We start from the raw sequence: 10,535 nt of genomic DNA, 5'->3' as shown, positions 1-10,535 counted from the left end.
AGGAGATTCTGGTTCAATCCCTGGGTTGGGAAGATACCTGGAGATGGGAATGTCAGCTCATTCCAGTATTCTTGCCTGGAAAATCCCATGGACAGAGGAGCCTGGTGGGCTACAGTCCACGGGGTCACAAAGAGTCCGACACGACTGAGCAACTAACACTTTTGCGTTTACTGGCTGCTCAAAATAACCTCAGAAGTTGTGTGTTGAGGAGCGGGGAGTGGTGAGCAGCTGTTTGATGGGGATTCTGCTGCTGCTAAGTTGCTTCAGTCGTGTCCGACCCTGTGCAACCCCCATGGACCGTAGCTGCCAGGCTCCTCTGTCCATGGGGATTCTCTCCTGGCAAGAATACCAGAGTGGGTTGCCATGCCCTCCTCCAGGGAATCTTCCTGACCCAGGGATCGAACTCGAGTCTTCTGCATTGCAGGCAGATTCTTTACAGCTGAGCCACCAGGGAAGCCCGATGGGGACTCTAGGGTTCTGCTTAAACCAAATTCCTACGGGGTTTCCAGGGCACGCAGGAGAACCGGCAGAGACCCTCCAGCTATTACCCTCTGCTGCCCCCGTGAGGACACTGCCGGTTGTGCAGCCTGGGAGGCCCTGGGGTTTCAGGTACAGGAGGGAAGACGCTAGGAAGGTGAGTTAATCTGTGTAAAAGCTGACTTTTAGGAGAGAAAGCTGGTGTAGCATCTGAAGAACTGCTATATCTCTTTGGGCCATTGTGTTTGAGTCCCTCTAGAAAGAGTGGGCTGTCATCCCATTTGCAGACAGCCCTGAATCTGCCCTCTGGTGGCTTTTCGTGACTTTGGCCCTGCTCTGTCCATGGAATGAGTCAGCTTCTTCTCTCCAAAGATCAGCCTCAGACACCTGAAGCCCAGAAATATCCTTTCTCCATCTTCTTTTCCAGGGTGGCAGCACATCATCCCTCAAGCTTTTTTGGCGCATGTTGTCCCCAACAGACACCCCCCGCCCCAAGTTGGGGTCAGAGTCCATCACCTACTCCCAAACATGAGCTTGCCTCTACAACATAAAATGTGCAATTGTGGGTTTTCTGTGTGTGTTTGTGTGTGTGTGCGTTAGTCCATCAGTCATATCCAACTCTTTGTGACCCCATGGACTATAGCCTTCCAGGCTCTCTGTCCATGGAATTTCCCAGGCAAGAATACTGGAGTGGGTAGCCATTCCCTTCTCCAGGGGATCTTCCCAACAACCCAGGGATCAAACCCAGGTCTCCCATATGGCAGGCAGATTCTTTACTGTCTAAGCCATCAGGGAAGTCTGGGTTTTCTACTCATCTATTACTCATCCTGCAAACATTTGATGATGCCCTATTTCACGGCAAGAACTGTCTTGGATAAAGAGGTAAATAAAATCTGGTCCCTGAACTCAAGGAAGTCCCAGCCACTGGGCAGATGAATAGGATGTGGTAAGTGCCCTGACAAAGATGCCACGTATATGGACTCATTCAACCATCTGGATCAGCAGTATGTGGCAGGGGCGCTGGTGGGGTGACTGTGGAATCCCTGGAGACCCAGGTTATCCCAGCTGTGGGACTGTGGACAAGTGTTTGAATCTTTCTCAGGCTCAGTGTCCTCACCCGTAAAGTGGTGACAACCATAGGGGCCAGTAGGACTGGGCATCAGCCTCACTTCCTGCTGGAAGGAAGAGACTTCCCTGAAGGGAAGAACACTCATTGGTTCTAGGCATAAATGTCATTTAAGGAGAATGAGTCCATGAAGAAAGTGACCTCCCCCTTCCCAGTGAGGTAGTGTCAGAGGGGTTCAGACTTTCTTCCCTAGAAAAGTACTTATTTCTTGGACTGCCAGTATGGGGGACATGGGCAGAGAAGAGAGGGCTGAAGACAGAGCCTGTTCTTCAGAATATTCCACGTGAGCGGTTCATGGAAGGAAGCCCGGGGCTGGTGCGAGCTCACACCACCTACCTTTTCCTCCAGTTCTTTCAGGTGTCGCTTCTGGATCTCCAGCTTATCCTCCAGTTCTCGCACTCTCTGCAACACATTAAGTTCTGGATTAGAAAAAGTAAATTTTCCAGGTTCAACTCTCACTCTTCATTGTTTGCCTAGTGTAGTGTGTAAGCAGCGACTCACTGGAAATGAGTCGGGAATGACTGAAGGCAAAAGGAGAAGAGGGCAGCAGAGGATGAGATGGTTAGATAGTATTACTGACTCAGTGGACATGAGTTTGAGCAAATTGTGGGAGATAGTGGAGGACAGGAAAGCCAGGCATGCTGCAGTCCATGGGGTCAAAAAGAGTCAGACACAACTTAGCAACTGAACAACAACAATAAGCTGCTTAATATACAAACAGTAAGTGGGCAACTCGACTAACTTTTATATGTTGAACAGCCTTATCTCTCCACCTCCTGAATCAAGACTGAGGGCCTCTTCAGCACTCAGGAGGCTCCCTGGCCCCCAAGTGACTCTATTCTGACCTCTCACTAAAAGTAGATTTTTGCCTGTTCTTGAAATGTATGGAAACAGATTGCACTCTTAGGGCAGGATCTTTTGAAAACATAAACATCAAGATCAGACCAAGACACGGAGGTGCCTTTTGGGCAGGTCAATAAAGCTCATGGATTTGAAGCAGCACCAAATGACGTGTCCGAGATTTATTTAGCTGGAGCCTGGGAGCAGGGGCAGAGGAGATGAGTGTTGATGGGGGGCATGGCTGCAGCATCCACCCAGGTTCTTAGAAGGTTTAAGGATGACAAACTGTCCCCGTGAGCCTGGGCCATTCCTGGTCTTAGCACTGAATGTCCAGAGTCTTGAGAAACTCATCAGACCTGAGCCAACAGGGAAAGATGGCCACCTGCCTGGCTCTGCTCCCTGGGGTGCACACCCACCGGTGCTCAGCAATTTATCAATCTGTTTCTTCTAGTTCCACGCAGCATCTCACCAGGAGGTCTGGCAGGTATGACCTTTTCCAGTTTGTCATGTGTCCAATAGGGCTTCATCACCTAACAGGGTTGATAGGCCAGGATAGCTACTAGCCTCACCAGTCCTGAATGCAGACGGACACCTCATTCCTTGGGAGAAGGCTGTCGGACTGAAGGCCAGGCAATTCACATCAGCCTGAATTAAGCATGTAGACCCATCCTCAAACCTGGAGAAACCTTCTGCCCGGATTCCTAGACTCAGCTCAGCATCACCTGGAGGCCCTGCGGATCCCAGGGGCCCTGCCCCAGAGTTGCTGACTCATCAGTTCCAGGATGGGGCCTGAGAAGCTGTGTTTCCCCACAGATTCCCAGGTGATGGGAATGCTGCTGGTCTGGGGATCCAACTCTGAGAATCACCACCTTGGGCACATGTGCCCACTCAGCAGGTTTGGCTCAATAGGCCCTGTGCCCACTCAGCAGGAATGGCTCAATAGGCCTGGGGCCTTGAGGGGTTTGGGGTCCATCAGGTTCAGCCAATGGAATTATGGAAATACATGGATGATGCCCTAGATAAATACAGACGTCACAGAGAAAGTCAAGTGGGGTAGGGAAAGGGAAGGGGTGTTATTTACATGGGGTCTCAGGGAAGGTCAAGCTTGAGCAGAGAGGTGAGGGGGGTGAGGAACTGAGGTGTGGGCTGGGGGGCCCCGAGGAGGCACAGAACCCAGCCCACGGTAGCTTTCCAGATGCAGGAAAGGGGAAGGATCCAGGCAGAAGGAATGACACGTGTGTGCAGGGAGCTGGTGGTGCCAGGGGGCAGAGGGTCTCAATGTTCCAGTGAGAAGCTTTCCGGTGAGGAGCTTGCAGATTTAGGGGTGTCATGGGGAGTCTGTGAAGGGTTTTAAGTAGGGAAATGATGAGATTTTGATTTTGGAAAGATCACACTGGCAGCAAAATAGAGTGAATTGATAAAAAAAAGAAAGTGAAAGTCACTCAGTCATCTCGACTCTGCGACCCCATGGACTATTCAGTCCATGGAATTCTCCAGGCCAGAATACTAGAGTGGGTAGCCTTTCCCTTCTCCAGGGGATCTTCCCAACCCAGGGATCAAACCCAGGTGCCCTGCATTGCAGGTGGATTCTTTACCAGCTGAGCCACAAGGGAGGCCCGGATTGATAAGGAAAAGACACACAAAAAACCTCCCCTTAGATATGTGACCTTGGGCAAGTAATTCAGCCTCTCTGGCCTTGGTTTCCTAATCTGTAAATTGGGAGTAATAGTGTTGCCCACATCTGAGGATTTAGCAAATGCATCTGCAAAATGCTTAAAGTTGGCAGAGTATGTGCTCTATAAAGGAGACCGGATATGTTTCTAACCTTCTTCCACCTGAGGGAGACAGTGACCGCTCCTCAGAGATTCCCTTGCAAGGTGGGGATCATCTAAAAATGAGCACAAACTCAACTAGACTCTGGTTTGGATTCCGGGCCCCAAATTTATCAGCTGGTGGACTTTGGGGTGTCATGTCATCAATTAATCTCTCTGTGGAATCCCTCTTCTGTAATAACTGCACGGTGACCCTGTGACTCTGGGGATGAAATGGGCACCCAGGGAACAGTGCCTTGGAAATCACAGTGCCACATGGAGGGGGGACAACCTCTTATAGTTTTCGAAGGATTTGCAAAAATGTCCCAGGAACAACTTCTGGGCTTTGAAAATCAGTCTTAGTTCCTTTGTATCATTTTTTTTAGATCCCACATATAAGTGATGTCATGTGGCATTTGTCTCTCTCTGTCTGCGTTACTTCAGACAGAGAGCTATTACTTCTGTAGGATAACCTCTAGGTCCATCCATGCTGCTGCAAATGGCATTATTTCATTTTTAATGGCTGAGTAATATTCCATTATATGTATGGACCACATCATCTTTCTCCATTCCTCTGCTGATGGACACAGGTTGCCCCCATGCCCTGGTTATTGTAAATAGTGCTGCCATGAACACTGGGGTGCATGTATCTTTTCAAAGTATGGTTTTCTATGGATACATGTCCAGAATTGGAATTTCTGGGTCATATGGTAATTCTGTGTATAGTTTTTGAAGGAACTTCCATACTGATGTCCATAGTGGCTGTACAATTTACATTCCCACCAACAGTGTAGGAGGGTTCCCTTTTCTCCATATTCTCCCCAGATTTATTGTTTAAAGATTTTTTGACAATGGCCATTCTGACAAGTGTGAGGTGATACCTCATTGTAATTCTGATTTACATTTCTCTAATCATTAGTGATGCTGAGCATCTTTTCATGTGCTCTTTCGCCATCTGTATGTCTTCTTTGGAGAAATGTCTATTTAATCATCTGTTCATTTTTTGAACTTACTTACAAAACAGAGACAGACTCACAGACTTTGAAAACAAACTTATAGTTACCAAAGGGAAAAATTGGGGTGGGAGGGATAAATGAGGAGTTTGAGATTAACATATGCATATGAAATATATTATCAACAAAGACCTATTGTATAGCACAGGGAACTCTACTCAACATTATGTAATAACATATAATAAAATAATCTGAAAAAAGTGGATATATGTATATGTAAAACTGAATCACTTTGCTGTACTTCTGAAACTAATACAACAATATAAACCAACTATACCCTCAGTAGTCATGTATGGATGTGAGGGTTGGACTATAAAGAAAGCTGAGTGCCGAATAATTGATGCTTTTGAACTGTGGTGTTGGAGAAGACTCTTGAGAGTCCCTTGGACTGCAGGGAAATCCAACCAGTCCATCCTAAAGGTGATTAGTTCTCAGTGTTCATTGGAGGGACTGATGTTGAACCTGAAGCTCCAATACTTTGGCCACCTGATGCAGAGAGCTGACTCATTTGAAAAGACCCTGATTCTGGGAAAGATTGAGAGCAGGAGGAGAAGGGGATGATAGAGGATGAGATGGTTGGATGGCATCACCGACAGATTTATTGTTTAAAGATTTTTTGACAATGGCCATTCTGACAAGTGTGAGGTGATACCTCATTGTAATTCTGATTTACATGGTTTTGGGTGGACTCCGTGAGTCAGTGATGGATAAGGAGGCCTGGTGTGCTGTGGTTCATGGGGTCACAAAGAGTCAGACACGACTGAGCAACTGAACTGAACTGAACTGAATACCCCCAATATAAAGTAAAAAATTAAAAAAAAAAGATTAAGTGAAAAAAAGTATCTTTATCTAAAAAGAAGTCAGCCTGAGAAGCTGACTCATTCTAGTCTTTCATGACTTCAAAAAAAAAACAACCAGGGTCAGCCTCTCACCTAGTTATGGGAGGCTGGAAGGGGCAGTGTTTAAGAGTTTTGCCAATCTAAGGATATGGATTACCATCCCAGCTCTGCCACTTCCTGGCTGTGTGACTTTGGGCAAGTTGTTTACCCTCTCTGAGCCTCACTCACTTCACCTGTGAAACTGCATCAACGGCCCCCACTCAGAGGGTTGGCGTGACCCTCAACGGACCAACATTTATTGAGCCTCCTCTAAGTGCCAGCACTGGTCTGTCTCCCTGCTCTGGAATATAAGCCTCAAGAGGGCAAGTGCTGTGTCCCCAGCCTGGAGAACAATGCATGGTAAGCAGATGTCAGAAAAGTTACAAATGGAAACAGTGTGACATGGAGCAGGAAAAGCTGGTGAGAGGCATGCATTTGTAGAGGTGAGCACGGGGCCCAGGGGTGTCAGGAGGTCAGGTTACGCAACCCAGGCTTCATCCTCTGGGCACTGAGGAGCCAGGGTGGGTCTTTGGGCAAGGGTGGTACTGCACTGTGTTAGGAAGTCTTCTGGGGTGCAGTGGATGGATTGGCAGGGACAGAGGTTGTGGGGCTGGGGAGGGATAGGACAAAGCAAGTTGGCATGAGTGGATTAGCTCCAATCTTCACTACAGCGGAACATGGTGCAGATGGGCCAAATGCGTCTGTTGGGAAAGGGGCCATGTGCTGATTGATTTTTCGCCCTCTGCATCCACTTTTCCCCTTAGCTAACAGCGCTTGAAAAATAAAACGTCCACAGGAGTCACAGTGGTGACGTCACTGCATCCTACGGGCTAGATGCAGGCAAGACGGACCGCCGCAGCCCACGGCAAACTGGGACGTGTCCTTCTGGTCAAACGAGGCATCCGGTGCCCCAGGCTGGGTCAGATACGGCCGAGTGCTGCCAGAGCCCCTGACGGTGCTGTGCTGTGCTATATTGTGTCGTGCGCTGAAAGTTGTCTGTTGTATGTGTTGTGTGTGCTGCAGACATCGGACTGGCTCGGGGCCACGCCCATCAGAGGCGGGGCGCTCAGGAGCCACGCCCATCAGAGCCGGCTAGCTCAGTAGCTGGCGAGTAGATCACAGCGGCACAGGAGCCCAGCGGCTCCTGCAGGGGCTGCCCGGAGTCCCTTTGCCCAAATCAAGAATGGAATGAAGAGCTCGCGTTCATACCTCCAGTTACCCTTTCCCCTTTGGTCACGGCCCTTTCACTCCTCAACCAAATGCAGTCAGCTGTGCCTGCCCCGCCTTTTTCGCACTCAACGGGAATCCGGCCTCTGCTGCCTGGGACAGAAGGCACTTCTCCACCGGCTCCTTCTTCCAATTCTGTCTCCCTCTCCTTCGGTGCCATCGACTCCCACTGGTTATCTAGATCCTTCCTCACTGGCAAGATTCCTTATGAGCTGTAGGGCCTTCAGGCACATGAGTTAACCTTCCTGAATCTCGGCTTTCGCATCAGGGAAACGGAGGTAATCGTCCCACCCGCAGGAGTGCCGTGGGGTAAGAGATCTAAAGCAGTGAGCCTCCAAGGACGGCCAGACCCTGGGGCCGCCTCAGCTCCAGCAGCACGACGGGTCCTGGGAATCAGGCCCCCGTGTGTTCAGCAGCACAAGAAGCTCACACAGGACGCCGCACACACTTGGGAATACATTAGGTGTTCAGAGGTAACAAGTGATACAGCTCCCAGGTCCAGTCCTCAAAGTAGTCGTCATCACAAAATACAGCCCTAAAGTAAACTGGCCCGCCGGCGCCCCTGGTTACAAGAACCTGAGTTTAAACAGAAGACATGCTGGAGGAAGTGGGGACCCCTCGCTTTGGTTTGTGTTACCATTTGGCAGGGTGGGGACCTTGTTCAAATGAATGATTAGAAACAGTGGGCTGTATAGTGTGCCCGTGAGCAACCCTCCCCCAATCACTGAGGGTTCACCGGGTTATGAAGGCGTCCACGGGAAGACACCCCCACTTCACGGAAACCTGCTTTACGGCCAGCTCTCCAGCGAATGGGCCCTCAGAGGTGTCAGTGTGCCGACAGGGGACAGGAGGGGTGGAGAAGTGGGGATGGTGGACAGTGGTGCCCGGCGGGACGCCTGCTCCTACCTGCCAGGTCCTTGTCACCACCTGCCTGCCCCCGCCCCTACCTGTCTGCCCCCCCCTACCTGCTAGGTCCCTCCCCTTACATGGCCACCCCCACCCCTACCTGCTGGACCCCTCCCCCTACCTACTGACCCCTCTCCCTACCTGCTGGGCCCCTCTCCCTACCGCCCCGCCCCACCACCTGCTGGCCCCTCCCCCTACCTGACTGTCCTTTCCCCTACCTGTTGGCCCGTCTCCCTACCAACTGGGCCTTCCCCTCCCGGCCTGTCTTTTGCCTTACCTGTCGGCCCCTCCCCCATCTACTGGGCCCCTCCCCCTACCAGTCCCTCCCCCACTTGCCTGCCCCACCCCTACCAGCTAGGCCCCTCTCCCTGCCGGCCCCTCCCCTACCTGCTGGGCCTGTTGCAGCAGCTCCATGCGCTCCCGCAGGATCTGACTGTCGAACTCCCGGCTCTGCCGCAGGATCTGCCGGCGCAGCTTCTCCACGGCAGCCTGCAGGTCCTCCCGCTGGCCCTCGCTCAGCGCCTCGCTGGCCCTCCGCCCCGGCTCCTGTTGCAGCGCATCGTACAGCGTGGCCTCCAGCTCCTGGATTTTCTGAGCAACCCACATGACACAGACAGTGGGAGGTCACAAGGTGAGGGGGACAGGAAACCCCAGGATCCTGCAGCTGAGCGAGGCTGAGCTGGGGGATCTTGGGTGGTGTGGGGAGGCAGGCAGGCGGCCGAGCAGAGCAGGGTGGGGTGAGGGAGCCCCTTCCAGCCCCCTGCACACAGTTTTGAGAACATGTCTTACTTTATTCAATCAAGATGTTCTGCTCTCTACAGATAAAGAAAAAATAGTCATAACCTCTCCTTAAAATATCTGATTCAAAGAGAGGTTTGATTGGACTCATCTTTATTTTTATCCTTGGCTTCCAATTTACTGTCTCCAGCTTGGGAAACAAATCTCTTTTATCTGGAGTAGCGTGGGAAAATGTGTTCCAAATTGCAGGCACTTGTCGTTCAGCTGGCTCATGAGAAAAGCGATTTCAACCCCAAGCAACTGGGGGCAATGTCCTCATTGCTCCCTCCTCCCCGCGAAAAGCAAGACTCCCTTGGTTAGCAAAGCACATGAGAGATTTAGCCAATGGAGGAGATCTTTGTGAAAGCTTGGAGTTTTCATCCTGAGAGGATGTTATTTCTTTTCAACTTCACGGTGAGACACTTAAATACAGTTACCTTATAGGAATATCTAGGGATGAAAGAGAGAAAGAAGTATTTCCTTCTCTTTTTCCCTAAATCCCCACCTGAATCCCTTGCTAGGAGCAGCTCCTTCTTTTCCCAAGATGCTACCAACCAACAACCAGTTTTAATGGAAACTGCCAGGAAGAGGCAGGAGGTGGTATGAAGCAGAGGGTCAACACAGGTAGCCCTCTGTGCCTGTGGCCATTTGCTCCTGTAGCCTCCCCAATTTCAGCACAGCTGTGCCAACTCTTCAAGGGAATTCCAGGCCCACCAGACCAATTTTAGCCAATAGGCATTGGCTTCCTCTCTCCCAATTCCAGCGATCACCCCAGGAAACTAGAAGGTGGGAATGTGTCCACTGACACAGCTAAGGGGTCCCCATGGAGTGGGAGCTTGCCTGTGTCTGCTGGCTGCCCCCCTTCAGCAGCTGAACTCCTAGGAGGCCCCCAAGTGGCCAGTTTCCAGCCAGGATCTCACCATCCAATTCCAGAAGCTCTACTGTGGCCCTGTGCCATCTCACTCTGCACGATGACAAAGGAACACAGGTGTGCGTCTGGCACCTGCTGTCCTCGCTTCTGCCTGGGCACATGGCACTGCCACCCTCGGGAGCATTTTACTTCCCTGACTCTTCAGGTCAGCCTCACACTGATCACAGCTCCAACCTCAACATGTGCCTGAAATCCCACTTGAGGCTCTGGAATAATCTTTTTCCTTTTTTTTTTTTTTTGATGTGGATCATTTAAAAAATCTTTATTGAATTTGTTACAATTTTGCCCCCGTGGTTTATTCTGATTTTCTGGCCTTGAGGCATATGGGATCTTAGCCCTCTGACCAGGGATAGAACCCACACCCCCTATAGAACCCACACCCCCTGCATTAAAAGGCAAAGTCTTAACCACTGGATCGCCAGAGAAGCTCCTGGAATGTTCTTTGGGTAAAAATGTTGCTTCTACCCAGCAACAGGATCAACCTGCCCAGGGGTCTCCTCTACAGAACCAGGACTCAGGTTCTCAGGGTCCCCCAGGGCCTTTCTGCAC

General features: G+C 50.6%; 1 protein-coding gene across 1 annotated transcript; it reads right to left on the bottom strand.

The window, feature by feature from the left end:
• On the bottom strand, positions 1,805 to 8,891 carry LOC108636269 (janus kinase and microtubule-interacting protein 2-like). The gene is made up of 3 exons (XM_018049926.1): positions 8,666 to 8,891; positions 1,940 to 2,005; positions 1,805 to 1,816 (listed from the first exon to the last, which is right to left on the bottom strand). The coding sequence occupies exons 1-3, from the start codon at positions 8,882 to 8,884 to the stop codon at positions 1,805 to 1,807; spliced, it is 297 nt and encodes a 98-aa protein (XP_017905415.1). The 5' UTR covers positions 8,885 to 8,891.

The sequence above is a fragment of the Capra hircus genome, chromosome 6, assembly GCF_001704415.2.
Source record: "Capra hircus breed San Clemente chromosome 6, ASM170441v1, whole genome shotgun sequence".
NCBI classification, from domain to species: Eukaryota; Metazoa; Chordata; class Mammalia; order Artiodactyla; family Bovidae; genus Capra; species Capra hircus.
The sequence above is the reverse complement of the archived record's forward strand: the minus strand, read 5'-3'. Positions and strand labels throughout refer to the sequence as shown.

Coding starts and splice junctions, on each gene's coding strand:
- LOC108636269 (XM_018049926.1), bottom strand. CDS start 8,884: ATGTGGGTTGCTCAGAAAATCCAGGAGCTGGAGGCCACGCTGTACGAT. Junction 2,006..8,665: donor TGCTGCAACAGGCCCAGCAG/GTAGGGGAGGGG, acceptor AATGTGTTGCAG/AGAGTGCGAGAACTGGAGGA.